The sequence below is a fragment of the Heptranchias perlo genome, chromosome 26 (genome assembly GCF_035084215.1).
Source record: "Heptranchias perlo isolate sHepPer1 chromosome 26, sHepPer1.hap1, whole genome shotgun sequence".
Taxonomy (NCBI): Eukaryota; Metazoa; Chordata; class Chondrichthyes; order Hexanchiformes; family Hexanchidae; genus Heptranchias; species Heptranchias perlo.
In genome coordinates this window covers 5,459,247-5,483,413 of record NC_090350.1, presented here as the reverse complement: position 1 = coordinate 5,483,413, position 24,167 = coordinate 5,459,247, and the positions used below count along the sequence as shown (strand labels likewise).

Genomic DNA, 24,167 nt, shown 5'->3' with positions numbered 1-24,167 from the left:
TAGCTTTTCTTTTGCCATGGTGTATTTTTCTGTTTACGATTCCCCCCACCCTCCCATATATCATAATTTTTCTCCCCTCGTTTCTCTACCTGTCTACCGTGACACTTTGGGGTTAGAGAGTGGGTATATGATTTACTCCTGCTCATATTCCCTGGAGCCACCTGCTAAGAGGTGTCAAGGACTATCCAGGCTTGACTGTCTGCTGATTTTTCCCCTCCCTTGTTGGGAGGTACCACAACTTCCGAACAATTTCTCCTGCTAGGTGACACAGCGTAGGAACTGAGTGGAGTTGAGCTCAACCCTCAATCTGACCCCACTCTGTAACCCTGAATCTGTTCTGACTCTACAAATCCTGAATCTGTCCCCACCCTTTGACCTTGAATCTGCCCCCTCTTGCCAACCCTAACTCTGCCCCCACTTCCTGATCCTGAACTTGCTCTCGCTCTGTGACACTGAGTGCCGATATGCTGTTGCTAGTCACCACCATCGCGTGTCCAGAGTCAGATCGCAGCTGACTCATTGTCAGCTGAATGCAACCCTGAAAGTACATTCTGTACAAATGTACAAATCTCCATCACCAATCGATTCATTTGAGAATGAAGTAGCAGAGTTGGCGAGATTCTATTCATGGCAGTGATTCAGTTTGCCAGTTGCTCTGTTTCACTTACACTTTTGCATGTTTCTGTCTGTGTCCAGTCCTTCCAGCGCTCTGAAATAGCTAGTGCTGTTCCCGGCCTCAAATGAGTTTGGCATCCCTGCTGTGACATCTCAAATGCACGATATACCGTTCATCAAGATGCACAGGTTGACATTGTAACCTTGGCAACTGCACTGCAAAAATATGCTCACCTATGTACCTAAGGATGGTTCACCTTAGGATGGGTAAAGGGCACAGTTGCCATACTGGGAGGGGTTTATTCTCAACAGGCTAACCTCCTGAAACAGCCCATTACCAAATGCTGTCCAACCACAATGTTTGCAAATCATATAGCAGACATAACGCACACTACTTCATAAATCTTTGTGATACTTTTTTTACTTTTATCTTTGTTTTAATAAAAAGAAAATAAGAGGCAAACCTGTGCGGTGATGGGACTGTGCCACTGGGACCATTGCTCTTCACCATTTGTATCAGTGATTTGGATGAAGGTATTAAGGAAACAAAGAATAAAACATGAAAGGCCTATAAGCAATGTCATGAAAGTGAATAGGGTGTATAGCTAAGACATTTCAATATAAAACTAGAAATATGATACTTAGCTCAGAAAAGGCCTTAGTATGTCCACATTTAGAGTACTGTGTCCTGTTTTCGCCCCCTCACATGGTGGGGGTTAGTTAGGCCCTGGAGAAAGTCCAGAGGAGGGCGACCAGAATGTTACCTGATCTTAAGGGCCTTGGTTATCAGACTAGGCTCAGATAACTGGATCTTTTTTCATTGGACAAGCATAGTCTTTGAGGTAATATGATTGTGGTTTTGAGCTGAAGCACAGATTGGGCATTGCGAAGAGAGAGAATCATGAACCGAGTGGGAACTTGAGAATTTGATGAGAGTGGGAATTTGGTGTAGAGCGGGAAGGATGTGCTTAATTTTTTAAAAAGCAGAAAAAAAAACAAAGCAGACTAAAAAGTAATTATGTATAAATAAATATAGACTAAGATATGTAAGAGCAGGTTGTGTGTCTGGACTGCAGCATGTGAGAGCTTGTGGACATCGAGACTGTCCCAAGTGAACACATTTGCAGTAGATGTCTCTGCCTTGAATCTCTCCAGCTCAGAGTCATTGAGCTGGAGTGTGAGTTGGAGACACTCCGACACATTAGGGAGTGGGAGGAGTATCTGGACAGTTTGCTCCAGACCTCGGTCACACCTGTACAGAGGTATAGGATCGGAACGGGGTTGGTGTGACCGATAGTGTACAGAGTAAGGGGAACCCAGGTGAGATAGAGAATGAGGATCCACAAAAACTGATCCTATCCAACAGGTACAATGTACTTGCTACCTGTGAGGATAAGGATGTCGGAAGGAAAGCTAGAATGCTGACCATGGCACCCTGGAGCAGGAGGCTGTCCAAAGTGAAGGGGAGGAGGAGGAGGAGAAGCATGATGTGGAAGTTGTAGGGGATTCAATCATTAGGGGGACAGATAGCATCCTTTGTAAGCAGGATCAAGAGTCCCACATGGTTTGTTGCCTACTTGATGCCAGGGTGAGGGACATCTCAAACTGGCTTGAACGATATTGGAGAGGGAGGGGGAGGATCCAGTCATTGTGGTCCATGTTGAGACCAACAACATAGGAAAGAGTAGGCAAAGTGTCCTGTTCAGAGAGTACTAGGAGCTAAATTTAAAAACAGGACCTCAAGGGTTATAATCTCTGGATTATTACCTGAACCATGTGAAAATTGGCGTTGGGGTAAGCAGATTAGGGAGGTGAACATGTGGCTGAAGGAGTGGTGTGGGAAAGAGGGGTTCCATTTCATGGGACACTGGCACCAGCACTGGGACAGGAAGGAACTGTACCACTGGGACCGACTCCACCTGAACCGGGAAAGGACCAGGGTCTTAGCGGAAAGGATAAATAGGGCGGTCACAGGGACTTCAAACTGGTAAATGTGGGGGAGGGCTCAGGTGGAAAAGGTAGTATAAATAATTATTCTAAAACAAACGAAAAGGAAGAGAGTAAAGTGATAGTCAGAAATTATGCTTTAGGCACCACAGGTAAAGCGAAAACTAAAAGATGTAAAGTAATTAAATTAGGAGAGAGAAATAAGAAATGTGTGAGAAAAATAACATTACAGCAGAAGGACAGGTTAGGGTGTGTGGCCCAAATAAGCATTCTTTATACAAACGCACGGAGTATAAGGAACAAATTGAATGAATTGCAGGCGCAAATTCAACTTACAGGGTACAACATGGGAGCCATTACAGAGACATGGCTGCAAGATGGTCAGGACTGGGAACTGAATATACCAGGTTATAAGGTCCGTAGGAAGGATACGGAAACTGTTAGAGGGGGAGGAGTAGCTTTAGTAATTAAGGATGAAATTACTTCAATGATAAGAGAGGGTGTAATGAGAGGTAAGCAGGCAGTGGAAACCTAATGGGTAGAATTAAGAAATAGAAAAGGATTTAAGACTAGTGGGGGTTGTGTATAGGCCCCCGGTAGCAGCTGTGAAGTGGCAGAATGTATAAATGCAGAGATTAGACAAGCATATAGCAAAGGCAGAGTGGTTTTAATGGGGGATTTTAACTTTCATATTGATTGGGATAAGCAGACGAGCTCATGTCAGAAAGATAGCAAATTTCTTGAGTGTGTACGGGACAGCTTTCTGCAACAATATGTCCTAGAACCAACAAGGGGGCAGGCCATATTAGATTTAATAATGAGTAATGAGCCAGATTTAGTTAACAGCCTAATGGTGCATGAACATTTATCTAATAGCGATCATAATATGATCGAGTTCAAAGTTGTGTTTGAAAGGGAGAAACCCTTATCAGCTACTAAGATTCTAAATTTAGGTAAGGCGAGATCAGTGGGTTGAGTCAAGGACTGTCCACAGTTAATTGGGCAAATCGGTTAATGGGTAAAACGACAGAAGATCAGTGGGAGATGTTCAAAAAAGTTTAAACCAGTTTATTCCCCTAAGGGGCAAGAGCTCTACTTGCCAAAAAAAAAGCCATGGATGACAAAATAAAACTAAAATGCAAAAATTAGCACAGATCCTGGCAGCTGGGAGATAAACAAAGAACAACAAAAGGTGAGAAAACAGATTGTAAGAGCTACAAAAAGGGAATATCAAAACAAACTTGCAAGGGATGTCAAAATCAACGCAAAAATTTTTTACAATTTTATTGGGAAAAAGAGGGTGGTCAAGAGCAATGTGGGCCCCTTAAAAACTGATATTGTAAATGAAAATAAAGAAATGGCAAATAAATAATTACTTTGTGTCAGTATTTCCTGTAGAGGAAGAGGATAGCATGCCAGACACCCCAAGGAAACTAATTTTTAATCAGGGACGGGGACTCACCATAATTAACATAAGCAAATTAACAGTAATGAAGAAAATAATGACACTAAAGAGTGACAAATCCCCAGGACCAGATGGTTTCCATTCCAGGGTTTTAAAGGAAGTAGGTCAGAACAGTGCAGAAGTCCTAACTATAATCTTCCAAAGTTCTCTTGATTCAGGAACCGTTCCTTTTAGATTGGAAAATTGCAATTCACTCCACTATTTAAGAAAGGCGACAGAGGGAAACCAGGGAATTACAGACCAGTTAGCTTAACATGTGTTAAATCGGGAAATTACTGGAGTTTATAGTTAAGGATAGAGTGACTGAACACCTTGAAAATTTTCAGCTGATCAGAGAGAGCCAGCATGGATTTGTAAAGAGTAGGTCATGACGAACCTGTTTGAATTTTTTGAAGAGGTGAGTAAAGTAGTGGACAGGGGAATACCTATGGATGTTCTTTATATGGACTTCCAGAAGGCATTCGATGAAGTCCCTCTTAAGAGACTGTTAGCTAAAGTTGAAGCTCATGGAATTGAGGGCAAATTATTGACCTGGTTAAAAATTAGCTGAGCGCCGGAAGACAGAGAGTGGGGATAATGGGCTGGTACTCAAATTGGCAGAATGCGACTAGTGATGTCCCACAGGGACCTGTGTTGGGGCCTCAACTATTCACTGCATTTATTAACGACTTAGATGATGGGATTGGGTGCGACGTATCCAAGTTTGCCAATGACACAAAGATAGGTAGATGGAAGCATAAAATTACAGAGAGATATTAATAGATCAAGTGAATGGGCAAAATTATGGCAAAAGGATTTCAGTGTAGGCAAGTGTGAGGTCATCCACTTTGGATCTAAAAAGGATAGATCAGATTACTTTCTAAATGGTGAAAAGCTTGAAACAGTGGAGTTCCAAAGTGACTTAGATATCCATATACATAGATCATTAAAATGTCATGGATAGGTACAGAAAATAATCAAAAAGGCTAATGGAATGCTGGCCTTTGTATCTAGAGGACTATAATACAAAGGGGTAGAAGTTATGCTACAGCTATACAAAGCCCTGGTTAGACCACACCTGGGGTACTGTGTTCAGTTCTGGGCACCACACCTTCGGAAGGATATATTGGCCTTGGAGGGAGTGCAGCATAGATTTACCAGAACAATACCTGGACTCCAAGGGTTAAATTACGAGGAGAGATTACACAAACTAGGGTCGTATTCCTTGGAATTTAGAAGATTAAAAGGTGATTCGATCAAAGTTTTCAAGATACTAAGGGGAACTGACAGGGTAGAGAGAGAGAGAAACTATTTCTGCTGGTTGGGGAGTCTAGGACTAGGGGACATAACCTAAAAATTAAAGCTAGGAATTTCAGGAGCGAAGTTAGGAAACACTTCTACACGCAAAGGATGGTAGAAGTTTGGAACTCTCTTCTGCAAATGGCAGTCAACGCTAGCTCAATTGTTAATTTTAAATCTGAGATTGATAGATTTTTGTTAACGAAAGGTATTAAGGTATATGGGGCTAAGGGGTATATGGAGTTAGGTCACAGATCAGCCATGATGTCATTGAATGGCGGAACAGGCTCGAGGGTCTAAATGGCCTACCCCTGTTTCTATGTTCCTATATTCCTAAAATGATGAAGGGAATAGATTCTGTCTGGGTGAATGGGTTATTTGAGCTAGTTAGGAAAGGGAGAACTAGGGGTGTCAGAACAAAATATGAAAACAAAGAGTTAGATTAGATGCCAGGAAGTATTTCTTTTCACAGAGAGTCGTGGACCTCTGGAATAGATTATCGGTATATGCAATAAGTATGGATTCACTGCAGCCCTTCAAAAGGGAGCTGAGCGAGTTCCTGAGAGTCAAGGACGTCTCCAGTTATAGGAGATAAGTAAGGGGGAGCTGTAATTATAAAGATGAGTTCATGCAGTCTTCTGGAGCTTACTTCACTGCTTTCAGGGTTCGGAGATGAATTTCCCAGTAATTTTTCCTAAACTGACTGAAGGTTTTTTTGCTATCCCAGGAGATTGCATGTCTTGACGGGGGAAGTGGGGGTAGTTGATGGTGCTTCATGTCTGAATGGGGCAGGCTTGATGGACCAGATTGTCTTTTCCTATCTTTCTTTATCATATGTTGATTCATGTGCATGTATCACCACCCCCGCCCCCCACCATTGTTACAGTTAAATTATGTCGTGAGACAGATGATCTCACACTCACCATATTTTTTGATAGTTTCCACAATATAATTAGGAATTAGAGCAATCCTGCCATAGTATTAAGCCTATAATGTCCCAATAGCTTGGTTGGTAAGTATGCCAAGTGTTATGATACCAAACAATAAAGACCAGAAATATCCTAGGTTCCACCTCTGGTCTGCACTGAGTTAACTGATCTCAACCAGGCCAGTTGTAGAGGCAGCACAGTTGGCCTGGGATAGGATTCCCTCTTCAGATTGCTATACAGTGACCCTGCTGGAAAGTGCATCTGTGGACATCAGGTGAGGACAGGAACAGGTCAAACTTACAACTAAGGTCTGCAATAGAACAAAAAAAAACATTGGGGGCCAAAATTGCTGCTCAGTTACGTGTGTGGACCGACGTAACCTAGGCGGTGGGGGAGGACAGTTGGGTAAGGATCTGGAGCCTGCTACCTGACGCCACTTCCCGGATTTCCTGCTTGAGATACAAATGTGGATAGGTTTATTATAATTAGATGCTCATGATCGGTATATGTCATATTATGTATTTCCTTAGCAACAGTGGGAGCAATATATGCGGGTATATGCGTTCCTGGACTGTGACGGTGACGGAGGATTACATTTTAATTGTAGACCAATCAATTGCATTAGTTAAAGGAGGAATTTAATAAATTTAATTTAAAAATTATTTTACAACCTTCATCCAACATCGCTGGCCATGCTACAAAGCGGTAAGATGCTGCATCAATTTCCCTCTCCCCAACATCTGAGGCAGACAACTTGCCGGCAGCATAAACATCTCTGGTGCCTGTCCAAATTCTGATAACTATCTGACCTCAGGAAATTAGCTGGATTCAGGCATGCAGCCCTGCCATAGATACATCACAGTGGCTCCAAAAAGGAAAATCCCCAACGAGTTCTAATACATTAAGGAAACACTATCTAATTCAATAGTATGAATGGCTTTGCCTGCACTGTACCAATGAATCATCAACAACTTGCATTTATATAGTGCCTTTAACGTAGATAAATGTCCCAAGCCATTTCACAGAGGCATAATCAGACAAAAATGGACACCGAAACAAAGAAGAAAATATTAGGAAAGGTGATCAAAAGCTTGTTCATAGAAGTGCACTTTAAGGACGGCCTTAAAAGAGGAGGTGGAGAGGCAGAGGGGTTTAGGGAGGAAATTCCAGAGCACGGGGCCCACATGGCTGAAGGCACAGTCAGCAATGGTGGGGCAAAGGGTGGGGGGAGGCAGAGATGCACAAAAGGCCAGAGTCAGAGGAACTGAGAGTTTGGGGGAGTGTTGTATGGCTAGAGTAGGTTACAGAGATTAGGAAGGGGTGAGGCCAAGAAAGGATTTAAACATGAGAATGTGAATTTTAAATTGGAGGTGTTGGAGAACCGAGAGCCAGCAAGGACAAGGTGAGCGGGGCTTGATGCTGGATAGGATACGGGCAGCAGAGTTTTGAATGAGCATGGAGAAAGGGAGGCTAGCCAGCAGAGCATTGAAATAGTCGATTCTGGAGGTGACAAAGGCATAAGCCCCAATTTTCAAATCAAATTTCGGGGGGGGGGGGGGGGGCTGCGAAAATCGGGAAAATCCTGAGTGGGTGAGGAAGCCGGCCCCAACCCGCCGACTTCCGGGTTTCCCACAGACACAACTACGTGTGCACATGCTTCCCGAATGCGTACGTCCCACCGGCAATTAAAGCCAGCGGGATGATAGTTAAAGAACCAAATGTACCTCATTGAGGTACTAACAGTACTTTATTTCTGACATAGTAGATAGCTAAAACAATTTTAAACTTACCGGGGTGGCTTTCCCACGGCTTCCGATTCACGCCTGGTGAAACCAGGCGTGAAGGGCTGGATCAGACAAAAGTAAACTAAAGTAAACTAAATAAATTAAATAAAAAACCATTGCACAAAGTTTAAAAAAAACAAAATAAACCTACCTTTCCACTGATGTCACCTGCACCAATGTCTGATGTCCCCCTCTCTCCCCGATTCTCCATCTCCAATGTCCCTCTCTGTCCCCGATGACTCCCTTTCCGATCTCCCTCTCTCCCCCTCGATCCCCCTCTCAACCCCAATCTCCATCACCCCCTCATCTTCCCCTTCCCCTGCCCCCGATCTCCCCCCTCCTCCCCCTCTCCCCTGATCTTCCCCTTCACCACCCTTCCCGATCTTCCCCTCTGGCGCCCCCCCAACGATCTTCAGCGCCCTCCACTCTCTGTTCCAGCGTGGATGATGCATCTCTTTCTCTCCCTCACCCCCTCGGCGTTGCAACTCCTGTCAGCTGGCTGCCCGGCGCAAAAACCCAGAAACAGCTTTAATCACCATCATTTACATCGCGATTGTGTCGGAAAAGCTAAGTTTTTTTTAAATTTGGATTTGCCACGCGCACCTCCACCCCCCCCCCCCCCCCGCTGCGAACCCGCCACCATTTCAAAATTGAGCCCATAGAATGTCAGCGGCAGATGGGCTGAAGCAGGTACAGAGGTGAAAGTAAGTAGTCTTTGTAGCATCTGTAAAGAAAGGAAAAATTTTGACGTTCCAGGCATAGCTCTTATATATCTTCCAGTTCTGATGAAGTGTTATGCCCGAAGTGTCAACAATTTTCCTTTTTTTAACAGATGCTGTCTGACTTTCTGAGTGTTTCCAGCATTTTCTGTTTTTATTTCAGATTTCCAGCATCTACAGTATTTTAATTTTTGTTTGGTGGACTTTGTGGTGGAGAGTATATGGATTCACAAGCTCTGCTAGGGACTGGATAGGTCGTCAAGATTTTGATCAGTCTGGTTCAACCTCAGACAATGGCCAGGGAGGGGGTGGGGAGGGTATGGTGTTTGAAAACGTTTTCAGTCTTCCCAGTGTTTAACTGAAGGAAAATGTGGCTCATACAACTCTTGATATCAGACAAGCAGTCTGACAACACAGAGGCAGTGGAGGGGTCGAGAGAGATGGTAGAGAAATAGAGCTGGGTATTGTCAGTGTACATGTGGAAGCTCCATGTCTTCGGATGATGTCACCAAGGGGCAGCATGCAGATGAGGAAGAGGAGGGGGCTAAAGCTCAGCTTTTGGGGGATTCCAGAGGTAATGGTGCGGGGGCTGGAGTAGAAGCTATTGTTGGAGATGCTGTGACTACAATCAGATAGCTAAGAGTGGAACCAAGCAAAGGCAATCTCATTGAGCTGGACAGTGGAGGAAAGGTCTTGGAGGAGGATGGTGTGGTCAGCCATGTTCAGGGCAAGATCATAAGGATGGCTCAAGATCTTAAACTCTCTGGAAAGGCTACCTGGGTATGGGTTCACTATTGTCGTTTAAAAACAAATGTGTCAGATTCCTGAGCGATATATCCAGTTAAGTTGCTCGTTACTTCTGATTGTCAGGAGTTATGGCCTATCATAGCTTTGCCTGATGCCTTAGGGAATCAGAAAAATTTCCCAGAGTTTTTTCTGAATTGGCTGCAAGGTTGTTTTCTCTGTTTTTTGCCTCTCCCAGGAGATTTCATGATTAGGGGGTGAGTCAATACTATCACCATGTCTGATGGGGCAGGCTTGATGGACCCGGTGGTACTTTCCCACCCTTCTGCTCGTATGCTCACCCATGATTTTGTTCAGTCGCCCTGCCTACCTTGAATTCTGTGCCGCTGTTCAGGCAGATTTCCTTCATTGATTATTCAGGATTCAGTCACAGTGAAACCAGAGTACTTGGATGATTGCAAGGCAATTAGATCTGCTTGAGAATCATCTGACAAAGCAATGTAACACAGATGGGGTGCCAACCAATCACTGTCTTCAGCACATCAATGGCAATGGATAGTCCTGTGCTACTGCCAGCGATTGGTAGAAACTGCAAAGGCCCACAAAAAATGAAGTAGTGTTTCAGACAGTAACCAAACCTATGATTAAATAATAAGAACGAATAATCGATTGCATTGTACCAGGGAATGAGCTCAGCACTTTAATAAAAGAGACCAATTTAGCTCTGTATCCTAAGCTCACGTTGATCGTTAATACTAAAGAAATTACAATTGTCATTCACTCCTATTGTATAGAATAGTGACTGGATCCCTGTCATTCACTCCCATTGTATGGAATAGTGACCGGATTCCTGCTATTCACTCCTATTCTATAGAATAGTGATCGGACTCCTGTCATTCACTACTATTGTATAGAATAGTGACGTTGCTATTGACTCACTTTGTATAGAAAAGTGACTTTTATGCTTGCCATTCGTCTAGGTTTCTTAAAATAAGAAAAATTGCAGCAGCATATGATCACAGCTTTGGCTTGGACTGAGGCAAATCCTCTTAAAAGGTTGGGAGCCCCCTCTCTGAATTTGTACTGATTCTTTGAACTGATGCTCTTCAGGTCAACAACAGGAGGCCACAGTTCATGTAATAAATCTCCACAGTGTCACTTTACACATGAATACGAACGTTAGAAGGGCAGAGGTCTAATGCACAGCATCACAGACTCACACTGAGGGTCCACTTTAATCACCTTCATCTCCTTTCTGCCTCATCACCAAACTCATATTCCCTGAACTCTCTCTTGGAATCAGGAATTTGTCCATTTCCTCTTTGAATGCTTAAACCATACCTCATTTGACTGCATCTTAAGTAGTTATTTTTAATTGTTTTTAGTTCAAGGTTTGTTTGTAATTATGTCTCTCACTCTCTTGTTCATATATAGCCCTGTTCAGTATTCATTCCACTGATCTCCTTCACAGTTTTAAAAGCTTGCATCATGTCTCCACCCCAAGTCTTATTTTGAGAACAGATATTGCTCCCTCAACTCTGATCCCAGCTCAGAAAATTAAATTACAGTCCCATCATTGTTCCCAATGTCTTTTTGTACTTAGGGTGACCAAATGTGGGTGGAGTCTCCAAGTCTGGTCTCGCCAGTGTTACTGTAACCTTAATGGATCTATTTATTCAACTTTAGTGTTGAGTAATGAGCCAGAAATAACATGATTGAATTCAATATTAGGTCTGAGAGGGAGACGGGTGAGTCAGAAACCAAGGTTTGAAATTTAGGTACGGTGGACTTTGAAGGAATGAGACAAAAATTGACCACAGTAAACTGGGTGGAACTATTAACGGGTAAAACTACCGATGAGCAGTGGGAGGTGTTCAAAAAAGTATTTGGTACAATAGAAGACCTGTGTATACCCTTAAAGGACAAGAGCTCTACTTGTGTAATTAAACAACCTTGGACAACAAAAGAAAGGGCTTACACAAATGTAAAGTGTAAACAATTTTACAACACCAAGTAGCCTCCGAAAGCTTGTGAATTTAAAATAAAATTGCTGGACTATAACTTGGTGTTGTAAAATTGTTTACAATTGTCAACCCCAGTCCATCACCGGCATCTCCACATCATGACAAATGTAAAGAACAGTGGAGAGGTATAAAGAATAGCAAAGGGACACAAATAAAGTGGTACGGGTTGCAAAAAGAGAATACAAGAAGAGACTTACGAGGGATATCAAGGATAACACTAAAAGTTTTTACAGGTATATTAAGAGAAAGAGTGTGGCTATGGGTAATAAAAACAGAAAATGCTGGAGTAGCTCAGCAAGTCAGGCAGCATCTGTGGAGAAAGAAACCGAGTTAACGTTTCAGGTCGAAGACCTTTCGTCAGAACTAAGGGTAATGTGGGCCACTTAAAGACAGACGTAGGTGATGTTGTAATTGAAAATAAGGAAATGGCAGGCTTGCTAAATAATTACGTTGTATCGGTCTTCACAGTAAAGGAAGAAGATAAAATACCAGAGGTACGAGGAAAACTAAAAATAAATCAAGGAGAGGAACTTAGTGGATTTAATTTAAATTTTTAAAAGTGGTGGTGTATCTAACCCGTGCTGTATCTGCCCTGGGAGTGTTTGATGGGGCAGTGTAAAGGGGGCTATACTTTGTGCCTAACTCACACTGATAAGGTCTTCAAATAGCAGTGACGTAATTAGCTAGTTTATACTGTTTCTTGGTGTCGCTAGTCGAGAGAGGGATGTAGGCCAGGACACTGGGAGAATTCCTTGCTCTTCTTCAAAAAAGTACCATGAAATCTTTAACATCGACCTGAACAGGCAGAAAGGGCCTTGACTTAACATCCAAATGAAGGTCGGCACTCTGACAATGCAGTACTCTCTCACTACTGCACGGTGTCAGCCTATATTACGTGCTGAAGCCCTGGAGAAGCGCAGCTCCTGGTGGAACCTAAACTGGGGGGGGGGGGAATCTACTGAAACTGTTGTGGTGAGCATTTACATTATTGGCATTAACACAAGATGCATCCATTTACCAAAATATTAAAAGCTAACAAAGCCTTAGAGAAAAAGGACATGGAATCATATGTAGAGCTGGTCAGGCCTTGTGGTCATGGGTGAATCCTCTTGCAGTCATCACCTCGTGTAGGAATTCCTCTTTGTGGCTGATGAAATAGAGGATACACAGGGTTGCTTGGAGAGCCCTATTATAGAGATGATTTTAAAAGCCTATCAGTGGTTGGGTGCATAGTCCAGTATGATTCTTATCTATAAAAACTCAGGAAGGTCTCAGCTAGGATGGTAGTAAGGGCAGTATGATTGGCTTAACTGTCCCTGGGTTATAGAAGGGGAAATTGAGCAGTGGTTTCCACTCCTGATGATTCTGCTACGACCTCTGCTGGAAAGGGCCTCTGTGTGGACATTGAGTAAGGACACGATTAGGCTGAAATGTGACACGTTCCATGGTAGAACAGTCTTCCAGCACTCACACATGACGAACAGGCACTTAGGCAAGATGGCAGGGTGTCCGGCACCCCTGGAACATTACCCCAAAAAGTGTTGTTGTCTTGACAAGAAGGGAAAGTTTAGGTGGAGACGCTATTTAGTTTTAAAAAAAGAAAGTCCTTGCAGCCCATTTAGCGTGAGTATGCACCATTCGCTGCACTCATGCCAAGAATCTGAGCCCCTTCAATCACAGATTTGAAATGAATTCTGGGGTTTCCACAAAGGGCTACAGATTGGTGAGTGTTATTTCACAAATACCAACAATTGTATTTACTGTTTTTTTCACACCCAAAAAGGCAATGCTGATTTCAGCTGTAACATTCCTATCCAGATAAAATTCCCATTACCTTACGTGCTGTTTATGTGCCACTTTTTATTTTGCTTTCTCTTGTCCTGTCCTGTTAGATGGTTTGATCTGTTGGTGTGTGTCTTTCTCTGTTTTTATTTACCCAGGCTGCTTGGCGTCTCTACTCTACAGATGTGAGTCGGCCTTACCTGACGGCCACCTGGTATTACTATGACAGTGTTCTACCTTCGTTCAGGCATGTACCCACACACCACTAAAGTAACAGTACTTTGTATCGACCTGCCTTTCAATATCTACCTGACTTCAATCTTCTCTCTTTGTCTAATCTATGCCGCTTCCAATGAAGAGAAAGCACCTGTTTAATTGGTCTGCCGGGCAGCCCTTGAGATCCTACAGGATTAACAGCACACTATGAACTCTTACAGAACTTGCTTGCTGATATATATAACCTGAAAATTCCAGGAGTATTTTTATTTGAGTTTATGGGGGTGATTTTAGGAGGCAAATGTGTGGGGGGGCTCCGAAAATCGCGCAAACCCCGTTCGGGTTCGGAGGCCGGCTCCAACCCGCCAGTTTCCGAGTTTCCCAGGGACCCATCTGTGTGCCCGCAGGCAACCCGAAACTGGAAGTCCCGCCGGCGACTGTTAAAGAGCCAAATGTACCTCATTGAGGTACTTAAGGCACTTTACCTGTGACAGATGGGGCTCGATGTTACCAGGGCTGCGGGTTCGCGGCGGGGGGTTATCCACGGCGAAATCAGTCTGCCCCCCACGCAATCGCAGCCTAATTGAATCCACTTACCTGGTCTTCTGGGTTCCCCACTGCTGATCTGCGCGTCGGGCGGGCTGCGCATGCGCAGTGAGCTCTGTCAGCTGGAGGAGCTCTATTTAAAGAGGCAGTCCTCCACTGACAGATGCTGCAACAAATAGAAAAAATTACAGCATGGAGCAGCCCAGGGGGAAGGCTGCTCCCAGTTTAACGATGCCTCACTCCAGGTATCATTAGATGGGGTGAGGAGGAGGGGGAGGCCAGAGATCTTCCCCCCCCGGCGGGCGGGAGGAAGCGGCCTGCCTCTGCCACCAGGAAGGCCTAGCTCGAGGTGGCAGAGGAGGTCACTTGCACCACCAACATATCGCCCACCTGCATACAGTGCAGGAGGCACTCCAGTGACCCCAGTAGGTCAGCCAAAGTGAGTACACTTACTCATTCCCCTACACTCCATCTGCCACATCACCGCCCCCACCCCACATCTCCTTCTGCACTGCCAACACTACTCTGTCACATCACCCCTCATACCCACTCAAAGCTCATCCTCATCTTACCTGCACTTACTCACCTCGCCAGTACTCATCCCGCCATTACCACTCAACCCAATCCTCATACAATCTCATGGCTCTATCACATACTCACCCTCTCATGCATCTCTTTCACAGTCAGCTTCACTCAACCTGCCACTACCTGTGCTGCAGCCACAGGGCATGCATCACATATGTGCAGTAGGAAGCGTAAGGCAAACTTGTCGTGAGCATGAAGGGGATGCACAAGGGTGTTTGAGGGTTTGTCATGGTTTTTATCCATATTTAATTTCTGACCAACTCACATTACATATTATATTGGCACCACTACTGCCACGTCTTTGCGAATCTTGTCTGGTTTGTGCAATAATGCCCTTTCCTGAGGATCACAATGAAGACCCACACCTGATGCCACCCATTGTGTCACTGCAGAGTGGGTGTAGTTGTATTTGCAGGGCTCTTTTGTGCAGACGACTGAGAGACGTCGGCGATGTCCCCGGTGGCACCCTGGAAGGATGCGGAGGAGAAGTTGTTGAGGGCAGTGGTGACTTTGACAGCGACAGGTAAGAAGGTGGTGCTCGGGCCAACCGGGAGCAGCTCGGCATGAAGGAGGCTGCAGATGTCCACGACTACATGTCGAGTGACTCTGAGCCTCCGTGTGCACTGCTGCTCAGAGAGGTCCAGGAAGCTGAGCCTCGGTCTGTGGACCCTGTGGTGAGGGTAGTGCCCTCTGCGACGCATCTCTCTCTGCGGTTGCCCTCCCTCCTATTGTGCAGGTGGATGTGTCACAGCACTCTGTTGTGGAGCTCCACGTGTCAGAGGTGGACGGCGAGGCTGGTGATGCTGTTTGCCCTCCGAGGAGGTCATGACTGCAGCTACGGCGGCCCCCATCCGGAAGATGTACATCTGAGGGGGTCCGCAAGGTAGGTACATGTCTCTGGACCCGGGGTAAGTGTGCAAGTTGGTGAATTTGGTTGTCAGGAGGAGGGTGGTGGAGGCCAAACTTTGTCCCAAGCGACAGAGTGGCCTCCTGCAATGAGTGAGGGTCTCCCCTGCCCCCCGCCCCCTGTCAAATGGACCTTTGCAGCTGCCACAGACTGACAGCTGCAACATGTCCATTTGAACTGGGAGTGTTTCCCCCAGTATGGGAAATAGTCCCAGTTGTCTATAAAATCCCACCCCTCCTCACATATTCACTTAATCAGGTCAGTTAATGACCTGAAATACCTAAGTAAATACTTTTAAGTGGCATCCCGCTGGCTTTAATTGCCTGCGGGATTCCCACATGCGGGGGCTGCGCGCGCACGCAGGCGCGTCTGTGGGGAACCTGGAAGTGGGCGGGTTGGAGCCGGGCTCCAAACCCGCTCCGGGATTCCCCGATTTTCGGAGCCCCCCTGCCAGGAACGCACCCGATAGCGGGTGCTAAAATGAAGCTTATGAAATTTTTAACTTACCTGGGCGGCTTGCCCACCGCTTCTGATTCACGCCTGGTGAAACCGATTTCTAAGCCAGAGTGTCCATCTTTTTGTCCTCCAGGCAGCTTAGATGCATACCATGGAGCTACATGGGAAACATTGGATGGAAATGAAAATCGGGTGCAATGTGTAACGGGCAGCTGCTCCGATATCACCGGTTTTACAATATTGTACAAAGTCAAAATTACCCCCATTCAGTTTAAACTCAATGTTCAGAACGCAGCAATTTGCCAATACAAATGGTGAAACCAGGCGTGAAGGGCCAGATCAGGGAGAAAGAAACTAAATAAATTAAATAAAAAACCATGCAAGGAAGTGAAAATACTAAATGCACCTACCTTTGAAACCTGCTCCGATGTCTCCGGCTCTGATGTCCCCCGCTTCACCCTCCCGATCTTCCCTTCTCCCCCCGATCTCCCCTTCTCGCCCCCGATCTCCCCTTCTCGCCCCCGATCTCCCCTTCTCGCCCCCGATCTCCCCTTCTCGCCCCCGATCTCCCCTCCCGCCCCCGATCTTCCCCCCTCCCCCCCGCGATCTTCCCCCCTCCCCCCCCGCGATCTTCCCCCCTCCCCCCCGCGATCTTCCCCCCTCCCCCCCGCGATCTTCCCCCCTCCCCCCCGCGCGATCTTCCCCCCTCCCCCCCCCCCCGATGTGTACTTGAAAAGATCTATTGCTGACCTCCGGGCCCCGGGGGCGGGGGGGGAATCAGTTAGATTTTCCACTCTTCATCATTGTGCAGTAACCACTGCTGGGGGTGCACCTGTGTGGATGTCAAGGGAGAATAAACTGGGCTTGACTGTGCATACTCCCAGGGTCAGATGGCCTGTCAATGCTCATTCTCTGGACTCACACATGTAGAATTGTCACTTTAGCAAGGTTGCAGGTGGCTGCTAGTGGAAGCGTACCCTAGCATGAATCAGCACCCTCAGGAGAATAGGGGAGAAATGTGGAAAGAAAGATTGTTGCTCTAGTTCCATGGTGCTCCTGCATCTTTTCCTTTTACTTATTGCTTATTGGCTTATTGCTGGTGTGCCACAAATGCCAGTCACAAGCCAGTACTTTGCCCAAGTGACCATTAATAATGTGTGATACTTGAAAGTGAGTGTCAGCAGGCTGTTTAATAGTAGAGGGCATCACAGCTGAGTGCAATTCTGTCCTATGATGTCCACACCCCTGCACTTCCTGCAGAAGTCACTGGAGGGTGGGGTGATGAGGAGCAGGGCAACCCTGGCCATTTTTCCGCTCTCTGATCCAAGAGTACTGAGGCTTATTGTTATGCCGTTACTGCTGCCCTGGCTGGGATCAGTTAACTGATGGAACCTGGGGTCCTCCTATTCTGTATGGCTCAGCTACTCAGTGTATAAAGCCGCTGAGGTATTACACAGCTTGCAAACTTTAAAAAAAATACTTCTAATATGTTTAATATTTGCTGTATGTGACTCATAGCTGACAGTAGACCAAGAATAAAGGTTACTTTCTCTTTGTTGTGCATTTTGCTATTATATTACTGTCATACTCACTGGTAATTGAAGGCCTTGTATAAGAGACAGCAACAGCCTGTGTCATAATGTTAGCCTCCCCACCCCTTGTTGCCCTGGTATTGTGTTAAAAAAAAGTGATTATTTTTTAACTATATTTTGTTCATATATTTTCCATGAAGCACCCATGACTACTCAGGGGTGGATGGAGAGGTAGGATTTTATATGTGATTACCTAGGCTATGGATTGACAGTGGAGGGATTGGGTTTGTTTGGTTCAGTGTTATTTCCACACAGGTGTAGAACATTGCACACTGATGGGAGAATTTTAACCTCCAAGATCAGGTGGGTTGGGGGCGGGTGGGAAGCTAAAATAATAGAATTTTGCAGCGCAACCGCAACCTGGCTCCAAGCGACCACTTCCGGGTTTAACGGAAGCACGTTTGGCTGCATGCGAGTAACCTACTCACCTGAGACGGGTTGATAATTAGTACGGGTGGGTAGGAGCTTTTCAGAGCAATTTAGGTGATTATCACATGTTAATAAGGCGATATTGAATTTAACAGGCATTAGAATTTAATGCCTCCAGCACGGGTTTCCCAGGCCGTGGGAATTGCGGCAAGTAAAATTAACACTGTGATGACACTTCCACGTAAATGATCGGTGACGTAATACCACTTCCTGGAAATGTCACTTCCTGGAAAATCCTCCAGCGAGAAGGGCCGTATCCATGAGGTTAGTGCCTTTATTGCACTGCTTGTGAGCCCGAAGGAGCAGAAGTGCTTCCCTGCTGCTCACCAAGCTTACCTTTTAAATACCCCGCGATCGGCCGACACCCCTCCCCACGACTTCCCCCAGCCCCCAACCGCCCCCCCCCCCCCCCCCCCCAAGAAAAATGCAACTGGAAAATTAAACAATCAGATATTGGGCTCGATTTTAAAAGTAAAAAACAGGTGGGTTTGGGGGGGGGGGGGGGCGGGGGGCATTGAAAATTGCCACCATTTCAGACCGGCCTCCAACCCGCCCATTTCCGGTTTTCACCGGGGCGGGATGAGGGGCGGGCAGCCAACCTGCTCCCAGGAGGCGGGTCGGGCCTTAAAACCTTTCAAGGAGGCTTCAGGCCTCCATTTTTAACTAATTCCCCATTTCAACCCTGGGGGGGACCAGGATTCCCGGGCCTTCTGTTTTATGCCTCGTGAAAGGAGGCAAGAAGGCCGAGACTGCAAGACACAGCTTGTGGGCCTGGAGGAGCAGGAGTGCTTCCCCCAGGCCCAAGAAACCTACTTGCACTACCCCCGCCCGATTGCGGACCCCAACCCCGATCCTCCGACCCCTCAACAATCGCGGACCCCAGCGATGACCCCAATCCTGCTCCCCCCCCACCTCGTGACTGACCCCCGGTCCAATCCCCCATGACTCGCGACCCTCGTGCCCACCTATGCCCATTGCCCACCTATGCCCCCCGTTTCCCCCCCCTCCCAATGCAAACAAAGACTTACCTGCAGACATCCTCTTCCTGGCTGGTCTCCCTTCTGACTGAGACCAGCCTGTGGATCAGCCGGCTAGTCGGACAGGAAACCGACAAAAGAAATAAAAGACGTCCTTAAGTCAAAATCGTAAGGAAGTCCGGGAAACCTGTACTAATGGGTTTCCCAACCTCAAATTGACCCCCCCACCCCCTTCCCGGCTCCTTTTCAAAATTGAGCCCATAATCATTCTAAGAGTTCTGGGATTTAATTTACAGCTGGAGTTCCTCCGCAGCAACAATTGTGACCATGGCTGCTCTTTTTCTGCAAAACGTTGGGTTTCAAAGCCTGTTTTCCCAATTCCCAGTATTCACATTCATAAACAAATCAATCATCCTCGCTAGTCTCGCCTGCAGCCTTTTCAGATGCCAGAACCACAAATAAATATACCAATCCAGCCCTGTGATTGTGATATTCCCATGGGATGAATCATGGACAAACACTTCTTGTTGGAAAAAGTTATTTTGTTATTTTAACAACGTGTTAGCCTACTTAAAATGATCACACAGCTTATTTGTAGGCTTTATTCTTTAGGATGTAGAGGCTGCCATTGATTGCATAGCATATAAGCAGCTTGGGCCTTCTGGGCTTGATTATCATTCCCCTTTCCCCACTGCTTGGTCAAATAACATGTTAACATTTGCTCACTAGGCTCACATGAAGAATGGCCATTTGGGAAAGTAAGTAGAGGGCTGGCATTGCCCATGAAAACATTCTCCAGCAAGAATCAGCACCCTCGGGCGAGGAGAGGATATCAAGGCCCCATCCACCCAATATTTCTATGCTCGCCCTAAGCTAAAAATGAAGGACCCAAAATTCCTAGGATCTGCCTGTAGGCTCAAGTGCAGTGGAGCAGAACCCTACTTGCCCTAGGCCCAAGTCGGAGATGCAGTTATATAACTGGAGTGAGAGCATCGTGCCTGCAAGGGCGCTTCATTGGGTCTGCCCCCATAAACCTGCCATAAGATAAAGTGGCCCACATCCGCCAGGCCCTTCTGAGCTAAGGGAAAAAAATTGAAAAAAAAACTCTTTGCTCCCAGTGGAGCCACACTGCCTCCAGAGTAGGTAATCGATCTCCTTTGGCATTGCTTTACTCCGAAGATTCAATAGCCTCAATCTGGGATGAATTACCTTACTCTAGTAAAGGTTTGGGGCATTCACTGGACCCACAATGAAACTTATGCCTTCGCCCTGCCTTCAGCAGATGCAGGTTCCTTTGGGTCTATCAGGAGGTACCCTGGGTGGAACTCTTCCAAGATACGAACCCCTCAAAGTGAGGGGTTGGGCAGAAGATCTGCCCATGTGCCCCTACTGGAATTTAAAGGCCAACAAAAGGGAGTGGAATCCCATGTTGAAATTGCTGGACCCCTTAGCAGAAATCAGTCTTTCCACCCTTTCCGGCTTCAGAAATTTCAGGGCCTAAATGTTCTCTGAGGACTAAGGATCTTCCCTGTGGAATCCTGTGATTTGTACAGTTGGCGGCGAATTTCCTCTCGTCCTGCTCCACTGCCGTAAGAATGGCAGAGCAGGACCCAATAGTTGTGCCCCTTGCCCTGTCCCAGTTCCTGGGATCTGCTGCATTTAAATATTTCTAATAGGCGCCCATTTATGGAGCCCCTCGGCACCTACCTCTTGGTGGGGGGAGGGGGTGGAAGCTTTAAGGGATCAATTGCAGTAGGGAAACCCTGGCCTTTTAAATTTTTAATCACCCAGATGCCCTTAGCATCAATGACTGCCAGTGACATACAGGCGTCCCTTATGCCCAGCTTTGCCAGAGCTCAAGGGTTGGGAATTAAACAATATGACCAAACTTCCTCCCTTGCATGGCATCATAGTACACTTTCCCATTTGTGGGCGGGCGGAAATGCTGATGTGTTAAAAATGGAGCAGGGCATCAGCGTAACTGGATCCCATCTCAACTCCCATCCCTACCCAGATTACGTTTTAGCATCAGAGGAAATTAGGAGCCACATTCTTTACACATAGTGCAGCAAAAACTGTTGCTTGGTACCAGATCCTGTGGCAAAATCCTTCAATGGATTGTTGTCAGTCTAATTAGATGCTATAGGAAGGATTCTAGGTGTCTGAATTGGGCAATCTGTCAAAATAATAATGATGCTAAATATATCTGGTACAGTATAGATGTCTCCAACTCTAAAAGAAAGTTAGTACTTGTTACAGGTCTTCACAGCTAGCGACGCCCACATCCCATGAACGAATGAAAAAAAAACGTGTGTGTCACTCTGACCACACAGACGAAAATATAAAACCGCATTAATTTTTGAACATAGACCTAACAGAATAGATTTAGATCAGGGTGTCCATGCTTTTTGCCTTTAAGGGCCAGATATAAGGTTTAAATTCATGTTACCATTAATTTGTATCTATCTCAAGTTGCTAGCATTAACAGATGTTAATGTTCAGATTCAGGTTTTATCCACCAATAAAGCAACAGCAATAAGAATAGCCCTTTCCAATCCACCAGACCCACAAAATTCAAGCAGGGTAAACCAGCAAATAAGAAATATAGGTACAAATAGACCGAATTTCTGAGTCTCCGGGGCTAGAATGCCAGGGCTCAGGGGTTGCATGTGGCCTGGGACCACTGTTAGGACGCCCCTGAGCTGAGTGCTTCTTTGATTTACATAAGAATGTAACTATCAACAATTGTCACAAAATTTATAGAGGAATCTATAATGATGTTGCAATTTTCTTTGAAGTTCTGGAACAACTGGAAATAAAAAGTTCTTGTATATTTTTGAGTGGTCATGTGGTTTAAATGGAAAATACTTCTAATTCAAAGCTATAATTGGGCTTTGGAGCTAGATCTAATGCTCACCTTGTAGGACTGTATTAGGGCTTTGCTGCATTGTGCTACCTGCATAGCTCCATCCCAGCAATTACCTAGTGTTACTGTCTCCTCGACTTTCTCCTGTGTTACATGCTCAGTGTGAATAAACTTTTTTTCTCCTTTCAGTCCCAGCCTTTGCTGCATGAGAAGCTCCTCCTGAATCCTTCTATTATTCAACTGAAAGTCCTTTTATTACTTTTCTGCACCCCTTCTCACTCTCCCCCTATTCCCCAACTACCTTTACTCTCCCCATTAGCTTTGATTTTTCTGTAGAGCCTCTTTAAACTTGCTTCAGGGTCCATTCAGCAGTGGTATGTGTGACATTATTATAGCTGTCACTTTTAGTGGTCTGAATATCAATCTTAATTGTACAAAGGCATGATTTGATGACCACTTCCCTTTCCATTCCCCAGGGAGAGGGATAATGCCTGTGTCTAGTGGAACCATTCACTAGTCTTATATTTTGGGGGCTTGTTCCCTAGATTGCACCTGTTGGCCAAACTTTGGCCAAGAGCATGAGGAAGGAACCACTTTTTCCAACATTGAGATTGATGATTGGAGAGAATTCAACCCAGCCAAATGTCCAAAAATGCATATGGTTGACTACAAGGGACAAACATCTGATCTCTAGAGCTTACTTGGTAGTGGAGTATCTGTATAAATGTACCCCAGCAGGCAGCTACGATTTCAAAATTGGTTGAAGGAGCATGTCTCTTCTTTCCCTTTACCATATCTTATAGTTAGCTCAAATAGTCTATCTCTTCTTCCCCCGGATTAAATATCTTGGCCTGTAAAAGCAATGAGTAAAAGAGTGATTGACTTACTGAGAAGGGTGGATAGCACCATCTTGTGCAATGCCCAAATCTAGTGTTGCAGTGAATACTTCCATAATAAGACTTAAGAACTGAAGCAAGTTAGGGGTGATCTCATATTGCCAGTGGGCTCCGATAGTTATTTTGGGTGAGGGAGAGGTTTGGGGGTGGGGAGGAGGTATGCAAGTTAAAATCATTTCACATGGAACTTAATTTTGTCTTTGTGAGATCACTCCTGGACTTATCAACTTCAATGTCCCCATTCTGTCTCTCTTAATCACCTCTCTCTCTCTCTATACCTCTTTTTCCACCTCACCTTGTGGCTGTGCTCATTTTACTGCATGATTGGAAGTTAATTTATGATCTATTGGCTCCTTCCCTTGTTTTTCCAAGATAAAAACTGTTCTGGGAAAACAGGGAAGATGCCATTACTCAAATTAGATCACCTCACAAAGGTCAAATAGTATTTGTCTCCTACCTGTCGGCTCTACTTCACCAAACGCTTTGTAAAGCACCAAACAAGCACTACTCACTATGAATGCTTTCACTGACGTGCTCACATAAACCGCACAATCTGACAAGCTAATAATTCAGTTTATATTTTTTGTTTCTTTTTTTACGGATTAAAGTTACAGTATCTTCTTGCTGGATTCTGCAAACTTTGGGTGAGAGCTGCTTCAGAATTAGAATTAAAAACTGTTGAACTCAACTCATCTCGTTCAGCCTGTCAGGATGCTTCCAACCCTGTTACAATTGCTTGACACCATAAGAATTCTCACTTGTCGGTAGAAGAGAATCCCCTGAATCACAAGGGTACTGCATACTGCTTTTCCTTTCTTAGGCCTCTCAATTATTCTTTCCTTGTCCCAATTCCCCCCAGTCCCAGGCCTTGACAGGACAGCAAGACCACTTCTTTCCAGAACTCTTAACTGTGCCACTCTATAGCTAGCCACTAGTAGGCGTACATGACCAGTCTGCGATGGCTCATTAATCCAATTTCCCCTCCCCTCTTGTGGGGAGATACATTTGGAAGCACCTACGAATAATTCAGCATGACCAAAAATTACCCATGTAAGAAAAGACAGGTGCAAGTCCGTTCTGTGATGCAGAAAGCCCACCTGACCCACAGTGTCACCAGGCCTGCGTGCGGCTGAAGGCTGGAGATGGATGAGATTCTCTTTTCAGTGTCCATAGTCTTGCCTGCTTTCCTTATATGCTCAGATCCGATTGGTAATGCCCATCAACGACTGCCCACTCGTTCACCAGCAGTAATTGTTGGATTTTGTTGGTCTGGTTCAAATTTATTCTCTGCATCGTAGGTTTGGGTCAGAAAAGTAGAATCTGCACCTTCCTCTGATGCTTCCTCTGCCTGGTGCCATAAGGCATTGTTAATGCTAACATACTTCACCACCAGGGACTCCACTTGTGTTG

At 45.5% G+C, this 24,167-nt stretch overlaps 1 protein-coding gene across 1 annotated transcript in view; it reads left to right on the top strand.

The window, feature by feature from the left end:
* The window catches only part of LOC137342490 (potassium voltage-gated channel subfamily KQT member 4-like), a 541,779-nt gene that overhangs the window by 378,638 nt on the left and 138,974 nt on the right, over positions 1-24,167 (top strand). The window contains exon 8 of the mRNA XM_068006381.1: positions 13,446-13,538. Within this exon, the coding sequence (XP_067862482.1) occupies positions 13,446-13,538 (93 nt within the window). The remainder of the gene's footprint in view (positions 1-13,445; positions 13,539-24,167) is intronic.